This window comes from Bactrocera oleae, unplaced genomic scaffold (assembly GCF_042242935.1).
Source record: "Bactrocera oleae isolate idBacOlea1 unplaced genomic scaffold, idBacOlea1 ctg00000010.1, whole genome shotgun sequence".
Lineage (NCBI taxonomy): Eukaryota > Metazoa > Arthropoda > Insecta > Diptera > Tephritidae > Bactrocera > Bactrocera oleae.
In genome coordinates this window covers 350,001-365,000 of record NW_027212753.1, presented here as the reverse complement: position 1 = coordinate 365,000, position 15,000 = coordinate 350,001, and the positions used below count along the sequence as shown (strand labels likewise).

The window sequence follows — 15,000 nt, the reverse complement described above, 5'->3', positions numbered from 1 at the left end:
CGGTATACCCAATACCGCTTCCCTGACAGATCGTCCATATTGGTTCCAGTCGATACCAGAGGTACGCCATCGCCGCAATGGACTCTCATACAGCGAGGGAGGGGATTTAGGAGTAACCATAATTTGGATCAAATTATGATCACTCAATCCCCACCCTCCCTTAACCTCCCATCTAGCTACGAACGCCCTATCTGCTGCCTGATTCATAAGCGTCACGTCAATGTCACTCACGCCCCCAGGCCCATCAAACGTGTACCATTCACTCGGCTCATTCACAATGTGGAGGTTTTTAGCCACCACCCATTCACTTAATGCCTCGCCTCGACTGTGGCTTTGATATCCAGACGAATGCCGGGATACCTTACTAAACCACATCGAAGACGAGGCATTCGCATCCAGCCCTAGGATAAATGGGCTACTACTCGCAAGTAGTAGTAGCTTATCCATGTAGCCCAGGTAGGGCTCTAGGGGCTCGCTAAATTTGCAGTACAAACTAGCTACAATCAGCCTACCGAACTCCCCCTCTATCGCGACACATACACCCAGTTGTGAGGAATCCACAACTACGCAATCGTAGTTGGGATCACTCACAACAATTGCAGCATTAGCCCCAAGGTCCGTGAAGACCTTGAAACTACCAGGAAGACCCCGAACCACACCATTGGTGGCGTAGGGCTCCTGGAGTAAGGCAATGCCGCACCTCCCCTCAGCCATACTCCCCCCCAATTCACACATTACGGCATACGCCCCCTGGCAGTTTAACTGTATAATCCCCCCCATCAGTGTCTGGCGAGGGCGCGCTCAACAATGCCACAGTATATCGGGCAGACAGCGGACATCATAAGATGCCCAGCTGGTCTACCCTTGAATGCGCAGTTGCGGCAATGGAGTGCATTGACGCAACTGGCAGCTCTGTGGCCTTCTTGACCGCACCTCCGGCAGACATCTGATTTGGCCCTACACACAGCCACTCTATGGTCGAAACTCATACACCGGAAGCAGCCAGCAACGGGGCTATCCGGTCGCACCCGGAAGGAGAACCACTTGATGTAGCACCTACCTGCCTCCAAGAGGGCGGACATCATTTTGTCCGTACCCTCAAGGACGACATTGGTGCTACCATCAGGGGCCACCTTCCAGGGACGACTGACCATCCTCACGTCTGACCTCAGGGACGCCGGGCTGAAATCCTGAAGGTTCAGCCGGAGTAACTCTTCCATGAACTCGTCATGGGAGATCTCCGTGTGAACCCCCTGGACCACAACCCGGGGACCCAACTTCCGGTTGACAGTCACGTCCAACCCCACCTCCCCGAATTTCGCGTTAGTCGCCACTTTCTCCCTCTCTAAAACAGAGGGAGTGCGGATAACCGCCCCACCACCCTTAATAGGCCTAACTTCGTGAATCCTTACCCCCAGGGAAGGACCCACCTCCTTAACTACTTTCTGTATGACTTCCTTAGAGGAAGTTGCGGGCCCCTTACTCCTGACCACAACAGACCAGGTCTCAACAGCCTTCGGCGCCACCGGTGCAATCGCCTCCAGTACAGGTGCTGGGGGCGGAGGCATCGGTGCCGATGGAGCCGGCATTGACCTGCTCGGTGGCGAGGAGTGTCCCCCACAGCCTCCTCTAAGGGCGTCAACTTGACCACGAAGATGGGCATTCTCGGTTACTACCGTCATCAGAAGTGCCTCGTACTTCGAGGCAAGCTCCATCAGCCCCTTCGCGGTCCCTATGGCGAAATTTTCGGCCCCAAAAACCACTTCGCTAAGCTCAGCCGAAATTTTCTTTATAGCCGCGACATGGCTAACCGCACCACCCCCGACAAAAATCGCGCTCCCTTTAGCAGCGTCACCTCTGCCCACACTACCCTTACTCGCGCTCGCCTTCTTTGCGCCCGTTTTTGTCGCGCCCTCGTCACCACGCACGAGACCAACTTCTGCAGTGCCCGATTTCTGCGCGCCCACATAAGCGCTCGTAACACGCACTTCGCCCTCGCCCGACTTTGCGGGGTGAACAGCCGCTTTTTCAGCGGTGTCACCTTTACCGCATCCGCTACAACTACCGCTCCCGCCCTCTTCACCCCCCGTTTCACCCGCAGACCCCAAACGCGCCTTCTGCCGAGGCGGGGACCTTACCGGTGGCCCCACCATCTCGTCTCCCGAAGTGTCGACCGTAATGGTTGATGGCCCCGACTCTTCGCTCCCAGCGAGGGACTTAACCCTCCTCCTCCGTGGTGGAGGCATCTCTACCTTCGGACTTCGCCTTTCGGTAGGCTGATCCGCCAAGCGTACCACTGACGCAGATGGGACTCGTTCAAACAAGACCCCGAAACAGCCGCTCGCCACGTACGTGCGACTGAACGCGCTGAAAAAAGTGTCGCAAGCGCAGACCCGCTCTGTAGCAGCGACGACCCAAGCGGACGATTAAAGCGTTCTCGCAAGGGTACAGCCCACAACTCCAACCAAATGGTCTGGACAAAGGTCACTCAAATGACCGCCGGACGGAACAAGTCCCCGTAACGGTTGCGAGTCGACCGATGTGGCGCTGAACCGAATCGATCCGTGGGCTAAACGCACACTACTACGACCGTTTGTCTGCACAGGATTCACTGTCTCCAACACTGGGACAGCCGCCGGTACCTATTGAGCAATCCTGCTCAGGACTTGCTGACACTGACCAACTGAACGCCAGATGCCCAACACAGCACTCCAAACAAGCAGTCCAGCCGGCAAACAATGCCAACAACACAGCACTAAACTGGAACTGTACGGAGAGTCCCACAACAACAACAACCACGTTGCGGTAGTACCTAAAGGTACAGTACACAATATTAAAAATATGTACTTACCGCTACTTAATATGCCCACGCCAAAAATTTCCCAAAAACGCGCAATTCGTGCCCTAGCACGAAAAACCACACACGCGGTCCCGTAACCGAGCAAAAACAATTTCCAGCGAATACCCGCACAAAACGAAATTCCACGGAAATCGCAACAACAATTTTCACACCCGCCAAGCAACGGTGCCAACTCACTCGCGTAAACAAATACCGCACAAAAGAGAATCGAAAAAATCACTAATTAATCGCAACGATGCGCACGCACGTCTATTCGCGTCGGAATCCAAACAACGAATGAGTAGATAGGGACAACGTCCGGTGTGTTTAACGTGAGTACCTGCCGTCGACGGCCTTATCTCACGGCGCTCAAAAGCACAGCGTATCAATACAATGCGTTGATCAGCGCCCCAAAAATGCTAGGCATTTTTCAGTACCGATTGGTAGTGTGGAATGGACACACTACACACCTTGGTAAGGTTCGAGGCCTATCTAAAACCTCTGCCGTACTTTGGGTCCGGCACCCGGTTGCAATGCAACTCCACATTGAACTGACAAAACGTCAGTTCTTCCCGCATTTGGGTATAAACCACAACCACCACGATACTCCCCGAAGGGCCAGTCCGCACGAGCAGGTTGGAGCGAACTCCAAGGGCCCCTGCTCCCCGTGGTACCAGAATTAAGTCTCCGGTCAGACCTCGTAGCCGAAGCTACTACCAGTTGAGCCTCCATACAGCTCTGGACTGGTAACCAAGGGTTGAACCCCATACGCACATTACACTCACACACCTTTCACACAAGAAGCTAACCCTAACTCACAGTTAAACGCCTCCGCCGCCTAAACAATTCACGCGCAAACGACCCTAACTGTTCGGCATTCCGACTAGTGGAGATCACACCGCTAACATCTAACCGTCCATCAGTCCAGCTAATCCCCATACCCCCTAGATCCCTAAGGTCCGAGTACATCAGGCACTCCGCGATCAAGTGAACCCAGTCTTCACGACGCGCCCCACACAAACACCCCGACCTATCAGAAAGGTGCCTCTGATGCAAAAATGCATTCAGAGGCCCATGCCCCGTTAACAAAAAACCCAGACTCAGACAAAATCTGAAGTCTGGGTTACCCTCAACGAACCTAACATCCCGGATGTACTCATAAGTCACCCGACCGTTAGGACTATTGTCCCAACGGTCTTGCCACCTACTCCTAACCCTATCATCTAGAAGCCTCTTGCTCCCTAGAAATCCCTCCCTCTCCACATCATCATCGGAAATCCAATCATTCCGCAGCAATGACACACTCAAGCCCCTTCTTAACCTGAATGCAACAGCTCGCTGTACAACAATCAGGTCAAGAGGGGGTGCACCTAGTAAAACCTGCATCGCATCCGTTGAAACGGTGCGACATACAGGCAAACATGCAAGCATCATGCAACGTTGCACCGAGAGGAGTTTTCGGCGACCAGAGACCGTCATCGCTGATTCCCACCATATTGCGGCTCCATAAGTGGCACAAGCCACAAATAGACCACGGTATATGGTGCGAACAGCACGGCGTCCAAGGCCCCAATCGCTCCTCAAGATGCGTCGCACTTTGCCTACGACCGCCTGCAGTCGCTCCTTCAGAATCGCTAAGTGTGGAGTAAAGCACATTCTTTCACTCATGGTCAGCCCCAGGTATTTGACTTGCGTCACATACCTGATGCTGACCCCATTCACCTTGACAATCGGTGGACGAACCGGCGACAATCTGCCCTTAAGCAGCATTGTCACCGTTTTGTCCATCGATATGTCTACCCCCACACCTAAACCCCAACTATTTACAATTTCTAAAAATTGTCCTCCCGCCCGCTCTAACTCAAATCGCGATCGACCTTCAACCAGAAGGAGAAGGTCGTCCGCATACGCACAACATTTACAGAGGGGTTCGAGCTGTCCAAGCAGAGAGTCCATCATGAGGTTCCAAATATATGGACCGCAGATGGATCCCTGCGGGCAGCCACGAACCACTCCGATCTCCACACTCCCATTCATTCCGACTAGAGAGGCTTTTCTGTCCGAAAAGTAACTCCGCCAAAGAGTAATTTCCGGACAGCCAAGCTCCTCCAGCCGTTGCAACACTCGATCCCAGCTTAGGTAATCAAATGCCCCCTTGAAGTCAACAAATATGCCAAGGACATATTTGTTGACATTCTCCCTAACAGCACCCTGAACGTAGAACCACGCATCCTCTACACTGCGTCCTTTCCTGAACCCATACTGTCTATCCGACCACATACCCCGCGTTAGCTCCTGAAGCCGTTCCACCATAACTCTTTCCAGCACTTTTCCAAGTACTGGAAGGAGACTGATGCCCCGATAAGAGCGAGGATCACTCCTGATCTTATCAGGGGACTTCAGGAGAGGTACAACCCTAGCAATTTTCCACTCGCGTGGAAAATAACCCTCCCACACGCACTTATCATAAATGGCCTCCAAGTATTCAGGAATGAACTTCCACAAGCTTTTACACATCTCTCCGTTCAAACCATCAAAACCTGGGGACCGTTTAGACCTGACCAGGCCAAAGGCGTACCCCAACTCTCCATCATCTAATGGAGGGACAGGTACCTCTTGTGCTTGAGGTACCTGAACCTCCGCCCTAGGAAAGAACGCTCCTAACAAAGCCCCCGCACACTCTCTCCACGTTGATAACACAGTGTCACCAACGCGAAGAGAGGTGATATCCTCCCTCTTACGACCCCGGCAGATCCTATAGACCTGACCCCACGGGTCGTCCCTATTTTCCCTTACAAAATTCCTCCACTCCTGCTCTTTAATTTTAATCAACATCTCCTTGTATTCCCTAACCGCACAACTAAATTCATGCCTAAGCTGGGACAACCTGTCAGAATTGGACCGCCGAGCGCGTTGAAACTTTCGCCTCAATCGCCTGACAGTCCTCCTCTTCAAGGTTAGCTCATGCGTCCACCACCTAATTTTCCTAACCATTAAACTTTCACACTTTCTAAGTACCCTATCATTTACCCCCCACACTACCTCATAAAGACGAGCAATCTGCTCATCAACCCCCAAATCCTCAAACGCTCTAAGCGGTATACCCAATACCGCTTCAGTAGATAGGGACAACTTTCGTTGTAGATTTACGTGAGTACCTGCCGGCGACGGCCTTACCTCACGGTGTTCAAAACACAACGGATCAATACAATGCGTTGATCAGCGCCCCAAACAAAACGAGCTTATGCAAGTATTTATTTGGATACCAGTGGCAGTGTGTCTGGGTCCACACTACCATCTTGGTATGATTCGAGGCCGACCTAAAACCTCTTCCGTTTTCGGGTACGGCACCCAGTTACTTGTGTAACTTCTTTTTTCGAACTGAAAATTCAGTTCTTCCAGCATTTAGGTTTAAACCACAGCCACCACGATACTCCCCAAAGGGCCGAACCCAATGAGCAGATTGAACAGAAGTCCAAGGGCTTTCTGCTCCCCGTGGTACCGGAAAGTCTCCGGTCAGACTGCGTAGCCTAAACTACTGCCAGTTGAGCTCCCCATTACTCAAATGACTGGTGACATTTGTCGCTTGAACTTCAAATGTCTTTTTATTTGCTTTTTCATTTAAAGTGTTTCTAATATCAGTTCAAGCTGAGTATTATAGCACTATCACTCCATATACTATGCTGATATTACTGGGCAAAGAATATAATAACAGTCATAGTGCATATTGGCTTTTAGTCGCCTTTTACGACAGGCATGCCTTGCCGCGGGCATATTCTTTCCCCAAACCCGCAGGGGAAAGTAGATAGGGACAACGTCCGGTGTGTTTAACGTGAGTACCTGCCGTCGACGGCCTTATCTCACGGCGCTCAAAAGCACAGCGTATCAATACAATGCGTTGATCAGCGCCCCGAAATGACTCTTTGGAAATATCTTTCTAGTAATCATTAACGTTATACGGGCCTGGCACCCTCTATGGGTAAATGGCCTCATTTAAGAAGGACTTAAATCGTTAATTTCTCATACTAGATATTAAGATATTCCATACACTGCATCTCACATTTGCCATATAGACAAAGTGACTTAGTGCTGAACTATTTTCTTTTCGCTCGCCGCTACTAAGAAAATCCTTGTTAGTTTCTTTTCCTCCCCTCATTAATATGCTTAAATTCAGGGGGTAGTCCCATATGAGTTGAGGTTGTATAAAATATATTTTAGATTGATTTGTTTATTTTTATTTAATTTTTTTGCTATTTGCTATTTTAAAGAAATATATTTTTATATCTTGATTACTCAATATTATTCAATCTTTTCATCCCTTTTTAAAATTCATAATATAATAATTAATAAAATTAACAACATTATTCCTCCACATATCATATATTTTTTTTTATTATAAATTTTTCTCAATACAATAGAGTGAATTAATTCTAGAATAAAAATTTATTTTATGCTAGACATTCCTCTTATGTATTATTTAATATAATTTAAATAATGTTGAAAATTTTTTCTTTTATGGGAATACTAAGATTCTCATTTATCATAAATTTTCGTTCAAATATGAGGTATTCAAGAATATATTTTCTATATTTCTTTTTATGCTATTAATATTATGGATTGAAAAATACAATCCAATAATATGCCATATGCTTAAATTCTATTAATTGACTAAAAGAATAAGCAACTAATTTAGCATAGTCTTACAACCCTCAACCATATGTAGTCCAAGCAGCACTTTAAAATTAATTAAAGTACATAACAGCATGGACCGCAATATGCGTTCAAAATGTCGATGTTCATGTGTCCTGCAGTTCACACGATGACGCACAGTTTGCTGCGTTCTTCATCGACCCATGAGCCGAGTGATCCACCGCTTAGAGTGATAATTTTTTTGTATTTTTTTAATTCAAAGTCAAAGAATTTTAATTTATTGAAAGTATTAATAATTAATCAATAATAAATTTTTAATACATAAGTTTAAAACATCTTTCAATAAATTGTAATTTTAAACCCAAACATTTGCAGCTGCGCATGTCTTAGGTCAACAAAAACAGTAATACCTTTTATATATTATTTTCTTCTCTATTTGTGCGTTTTCTTTTTTTAAATTTTTCAACATGTTTTTAATCACAAATAGAAAATACCATAAAAAAAAGGTATTACACACGTTAATGTGAACAAGTTAACTTATCATTTATAATATTTTATATAAATATCACAATTAAATATTATTTTCTATATAAATAATAAGTACAGCTATATGTTTAAAGGTTTTTTTATTGCGTTCAAATACAATGTATGCGAAGTTCACAATATAATATATATTGTCATAATGCATTACAAGGAGTTAAAAAAAAAAAAAAAAACAGAAAAACATTCAAAACATTGTATAATTCAAAACATTTTGAATGAAAAGAACAAAAAGAAAACTTTTTTTTCTTTTTTATTCTTTTTTTTTATTTTGTTTTTATATAATTATTTTTTTTTCTTTTCGGATAGGAACACAATAATGATCCTTCCGCAGGTTCACCTACGGAAACCTTGTTACGACTTTTACTTCCTCTAAATAATCAAGTTCGGTCAACTTTTGCGAAACAACCGTGAAACACAAGGCGTCACAGTGATCACGTCCGGAGACCTCACTAAATAATTCAATCGGTAGTAGCGACGGGCGGTGTGTACAAAGGGCAGGGACGTAATCAATGCGAGTTAATGACTCACACTTACTGGGAATTCCAAGTTCATGTGAACAGTTTCAGTTCACAATCCCAAGCATGAAAGTGGTTCAGCGGTTTACCCGGACCTCTCGGTCTAGGAAATACACGTTGATACTTTCATTGTAGCGCGCGTGCAGCCCAGGACATCTAAGGGCATCACAGACCTGTTATTGCTCAATCTCGTTACTGCTAGACGCAATTTGTCCATTTAAGAAGCTAGTGTCCTTATAATGGGACAAACCAACAGGTACGACTCCACTTATATAAACACATTCAAACACTTGTACATTCAAGATGAACGCATGAATGAAGGCTATATAAGCTTCAACACCATAATCCTGAAAGCATCTATTTAATATATTTGAGTCTCGTTCGTTATCGGAATTAACCAGACAAATCACTCCACGAACTAAGAACGGCCATGCACCACCACCCATAGATTCGAGAAAGAGCTATCAATCTGTCTTACACGCTTATGTTCGGACCTGGTAAGTTTTCCCGTGTTGAGTCAAATTAAGCCGCAGGCTCCACTCCTGGTGGTGCCCTTCCGTCAATTCCTTTAAGTTTCAGCTTTGCAACCATACTTCCCCCGGAGCCCAAAAGCTTTGGTTTCCCGGGAAGCGACTGAGAGAGCCATAGTAGTAGCTACACCCAATTGCTAGCTGGCATCGTTTATGGTTAGAACTAGGGCGGTATCTGATCGCCTTCGAACCTCTAACTTTCGTTCTTGATTAATGAAAACATCTTTGGCAAATGCTTTCGCTTAAGTTAGTCTTACGACGGTCCAAGAATTTCACCTCTCGCGTCGTAATACTAATGCCCCCAAACTGCTTCTATTAATCATTACCTCTTGATCTAAAAACCAATGAAAGTAGAACAGAGGTCTTATTTCATTATTCCATGCACAAAATATTCAGGCATTTGGAGCCTGCTTTAAGCACTCTAATTTGTTCAAAGTAATTGTACCGGCCCACAACAACACTCGATGAAGAGCACTGAAGCAGGTTTAAATAGGAGGAATATATAAAAAATACATTGTATTAATTATATATAAGAACTCCACCGGTAATACGCTTACATACATAAGGTAATGTACATACCACAATTATAGTTGTACTACCCGTATGAAGCACAAATTCAACTACGAACGTTTTAACCGCAACAACTTTAATATACGCTATTGGAGCTGGAATTACCGCGGCTGCTGGCACCAGACTTGCCCTCCAATAGGTCCTTGTTAAAGGATTTAAAGTGTACTCATTCCAATTACAGGGCCTCGGATATGAGTCCTGTATTGTTATTTTTCGTCACTACCTCCCCGAACTGGGAGTGGGTAATTTACGCGCCTGCTGCCTTCCTTAGATGTGGTAGCCGTTTCTCAGGCTCCCTCTCCGGAATCGAACCCTGATTCCCCGTTACCCGTTGCAACCATGGTAGTCCTAGATACTACCATCAAAAGTTGATAGGGCAGACATTTGAAAGATCTGTCGTCGGTACGAGACCATACGATCTGCAAGTTATCTAGAGTTCAACCAATATAACGATCGAATAATCGCTTGGTTTTAGCCTAATAAAAGCACACGTTCCAAAAGGTCCGTGTTTATTTTGCATGTATTAGCTCTAGAATTACCACAGTTATCCAAGTAACTGTTAACGATCTATGGAACCATAACTGATATAATGAGCCTTTTGCGGTTTCACTTTTAATTTGTTTGTACTTAGACATGCATGGCTTAATCTTTGAGACAAGCATATAACTACTGGCAGGATCAACCAGAATAATATATATTTCTTTTTTATATAATATTTTTTATATTATATAAAAGTTTAAAATGATATTTTCTTATTTGAAAATTATACACAAATACACAAAACATAAAAACATTTACAATATACACAACAATTTTTCTATGTTTCTTTCTTTATTATATTTTTTTTCATTATATTTCATTTCTATTGTGTGATTTTGTAATGGATTTTTTTAATTTTTGTTTTGGTATCGTGAAAAGAATTTTCGTTCTCTATACATATTATTATTTAATTATTATGTAAGAACGATATTTCTTCTTATATTGGCAAAATTTTCAAATAATATCATTCTATACATTTTACTTTATTTCAATGCATATAGTAATATATATACCTTTTTTTAAGAGTATATACATTTTTTTCTTGATTTGAAATTAATAATTTCAAATTCTATTATATTTATTTCAATAATAAATATATGATAAAAAGTATTTTCGGGTGCAACACATTAATATTTTATTTTATTTAAAAACCATCCTTTTACACATATATTTTATGAGTAAATATTAGAATAGCTCACAAATAAAACTAAAATATTGTTTAATATTTATTTCTACAATATGTTAGTATAGAATAATAGATTTTTTATGTTTTTGTATAAAACAAAATCTATTTCTATTTAAACTAACTGTAGGAAACCAGGAATAAAAAACGCTCATTATATACAATATGTTAGTACAGAATATAGAGTTTTGTATAAAACAAAATCTATTTCTATTTAAACTAACTGTATAAAAACCAGGAATAAAAAACGCTCATTATATACAATATGTTAGTACAGAATATAGAGTTTTGTATAAAACAAAATCTATTTCTATTTAAACTAACTGTATAAAAACCAGGAATAAAAAACGCTCATTATATACAATATGTTAGTACAGAATATAGAGTTTTGTATAAAACAAAATCTATTTCTATTTAAACTAACTGTATAAAAACCAGGAATAAAAAGGCACACAAAATCAACTTTCATTTTCATATTTACTTAAAAATACATATAAAGTAAAAAATATTTCCATATAAATACTAAGTAAATAAAGTCATACAAGTATGAAAATTTTCATACAAGTACTAAATACATAAATCATATAAGTATAGTAATATTCATACTTATAAGTATTTAAAAACAATTTCTTACTAATAAACTAACATAAGGAATTCAAATATATAAAAGTATAATACATTTCCTAGCAGTAAAAAATTTTCATATAAGTACTAAATGTATAAAGTCTATGAAGTAATAAATTTTCATATAAGTACTATTTCAGTATATGTCAATTTGAGCAGATTTGTGCAAATTTGTTATAAATGTTCTCTCCCATGTTGACGTTACCAACCCGAAAATATATGGAAAAATTCTTTTAACCTATTTAAAATTTAAAAACTCATATATACGTGGGTAATTTATATCATTTTCAAATATCGTCATGGTCATAATACAACTAATAACATCAAAAGTATTTTTACAATCGATTTTTTTTTTAAATTTTTAACTTGTATGACTTCATATTTAATACTTATATGAAAATTTATTACTTCATAGACTTTATACATTTAATACTTATATGAAAATTTATTACTTCATAGACTTTATACATTTAATACTTATATGAAAATTCATTACTTCATAGACTTTATATTTTTTATACTTATATAAAAATTTATTACTTCATAGACTTTATATTTTACTTCATAGACTTTATACATTTAATACTCATATGAAAATTTATTACTTCATAGACTTTATATATTTACTACTTATATGAAAATTTATTACTTCATAGACTTTATACAATTAATACTTATATGAAAATTTATTACTTCATAGACTTTATACAATTAATACTTATATGAAAATTTATTACTTCATAGACTTTATACAATTAATACTTATATGAAAATTTATTACTTCATAGACTTTATACAATTAATACTTATATGAAAATTTATTACTTCATAGACTTTATACATTTAATACTTATATGAAAATTCATTACTTCATAGACTTTATATTTTTTATACTTATATAAAAATTTATTACTTCATAGACTTTATATTTTACTTCATAGACTTTATACATTTAATACTTATATGAAAATTTATTACTTCATAGATTTTATATATTTACTACTTATATGAAAATTTATTACTTCATAGACTTTATACAATTAATACTTATATGAAAATTTATTACTTCATAGACTTTATACAATTAATACTTATATGAAAATTTATTACTTCATAGACTTTATACAATTAATACTTATATGAAAATTTATTACTTCATAGACTTTATACATTTAATACTTATATGAAAATTCATTACTTCATAGACTTTATATTTTTTATACTTATATAAAAATTTATTACTTCATAGACTTTATATTTTACTTCATAGACTTTATACATTTAATACTTATATGAAAATTTATTACTTCATAGACTTTATATATTTACTACTTATATGAAAATTTATTACTTCATAGACTTTATACATTTAGTACTTATATGAAAATTTATTACTTCATAGACTTTATACAATTAATACTTATATGAAAATTTATTACTTCATAGACTTTATACAATTAATACTTATATGAAAATTTATTACTTCATAGACTTTATACAATTAATACTTATATGAAAATTTATTACTTCATAGACTTTATATATTTACTACTTATATGAAAATTTATTACTTCATAGACTTTATACATTTAGTACTTATATGAAAATTTATTACTTCATAGACTTTATACAATTAATACTTATATGAAAATTTATTACTTCATAGACTTTATACAATTAATACTTATATGAAAATTTATTACTTCATAGACTTTATACAATTAATACTTATATGAAAATTTATTACTTCATAGACTTTATACATTTAATACTTATATGAAAATTTATTACTTCATAGACTTTATACAATTAATACTTATATGAAAATTCATTACTTCATAGACTTTATATTTTTTATACTTATATAAAAATTTATTACTTCATAGACTTTATATTTTACTTCATAGACTTTATACATTTAATACTTATATGAAAATTTATTACTTCATAGACTTTATATATTTACTACTTATATGAAAATTTATTACTTCATAGATTTTATACATTTAGTACTTATATGAAAATTTATTACTTCATAGACTTTATACAATTAATATTTATATGAAAATTTATTACTTCATAGACTTTATACAATTAATACTTATATGAAAATTTATTACTTCATAGACTTTATACAATTAATACTTATATGAAAATTTATTACTTCATAGACTTTATACAATTAATACTTATATGAAAATTTATTACTTCATAGACTTTATATATTTACTACTTATATGAAAATTTATTACTTCATAGACTTTATACATTTAGTACTTATATGAAAATTTATTACTTCATAGACTTTATGCAATTAATACTTATATGAAAATTTATTACTTCATAGACTTTATATATTTACTACTTATATGAAAATTTATTACTTCATAGACTTTATACATTTAGTACTTATATGAAAATTTATTACTTCATAGACTTTATACAATTAATACTTATATGAAAATTTATTACTTCATAGACTTTATACAATTAATACTTATATGAAAATTTATTACTTCATAGACTTTATACAATTAATACTTATATGAAAATTTATTACTTCATAGACTTTATACAATTAATACTTATATGAAAATTTATTACTTCATAGACTTTATATATTTACTACTTATATGAAAATTTATTACTTCATAGACTTTATATTTTACTTCATAGACTTTATACATTTAATACTCATATGAAAATTTATTACTTCATAGACTTTATACAATTAATACTTATATGAAAATTCATTACTTCATAGACTTTATATTTTTTATACTTATATAAAAATTTATTACTTCATAGACTTTATATTTTACTTCATAGACTTTATACATTTAATACTTATATGAAAATTTATTACTTCATAGACTTTATACAATTAATACTTATATGAAAATTTATTACTTCATAGACTTTATACAATTAATACTTATATGAAAATTTATTACTTCATAGACTTTATATATTTACTACTTATATGAAAATTTATTACTTCATAGACTTTATACATTTAGTACTTATATGAAAATTTATTACTTCATAGACTTTATGCAATTAATACTTATATGAAAATTTATTACTTCATAGACTTTATATATTTACTACTTATATGAAAATTTATTACTTCATAGACTTTATACATTTAGTACTTATATGAAAATTTATTACTTCATAGACTTTATACAATTAATACTTATATGAAAATTTATTACTTCATAGACTTTATACAGTTAATACTTATATGAAAATTTATTACTTCATAGACTTTATACAATTAATACTTATATGAAAATTTATTACTTCATAGACTTTATATATTTACTACTTATATGAAAATTTATTACTTCATAGACTTTATACATTTAATACTTATATGAAAATTCACTACTTCATAGACTTTATGCAATTAATACTTATATGAAAATTTATTACTTCATAGACTTTATATATTTACTACTTATATGAAAATTTATTACTTCATAGACTTTATACATTTAGTAC

General features: G+C 37.1%; 1 protein-coding gene and 2 non-coding genes across 3 annotated transcripts; all 3 read right to left on the bottom strand.

The window, feature by feature from the left end:
• Positions 1-1,122: 1,122 nt before the first annotated feature.
• LOC138858510 (uncharacterized) lies at positions 1,123-2,246 on the bottom strand. Its single transcript, XM_070112811.1, has 2 exons — positions 1,856-2,246; positions 1,123-1,190 (listed from the first exon to the last, which is right to left on the bottom strand). Exons 1-2 carry the CDS (start codon positions 2,244-2,246, stop codon positions 1,123-1,125), a joined length of 459 nt encoding a protein of 152 aa, XP_069968912.1.
• Positions 2,247-7,542: 5,296 nt separating this feature from the next.
• LOC138858597 (5.8S ribosomal RNA) lies at positions 7,543-7,721 on the bottom strand. Its single transcript, XR_011397649.1, has one exon. It is a non-coding gene; the product is annotated as a 5.8S ribosomal RNA (ribosomal RNA).
• Positions 7,722-8,346: 625 nt separating this feature from the next.
• LOC138858524 (small subunit ribosomal RNA) lies at positions 8,347-10,336 on the bottom strand. The gene has a single exon (XR_011397612.1). It is a non-coding gene; the product is annotated as a small subunit ribosomal RNA (ribosomal RNA).
• Positions 10,337-15,000: the final 4,664 nt, after the last annotated feature.

Bases quoted from the DNA above. Each gene is read 5' to 3' on its own strand.
- LOC138858510 (XM_070112811.1), bottom strand. From the start codon at position 2,246: ATGCCTCCACCACGGAGGAGGAGGGTTAAGTCCCTCGCTGGGAGCGAA. The intron at 1,191-1,855 runs GTGACGCTGCTA...CTGAACCTTCAG, and splicing joins TAAGGGTAGTGTGGGCAGAG to GATTTCAGCCCGGCGTCCCT.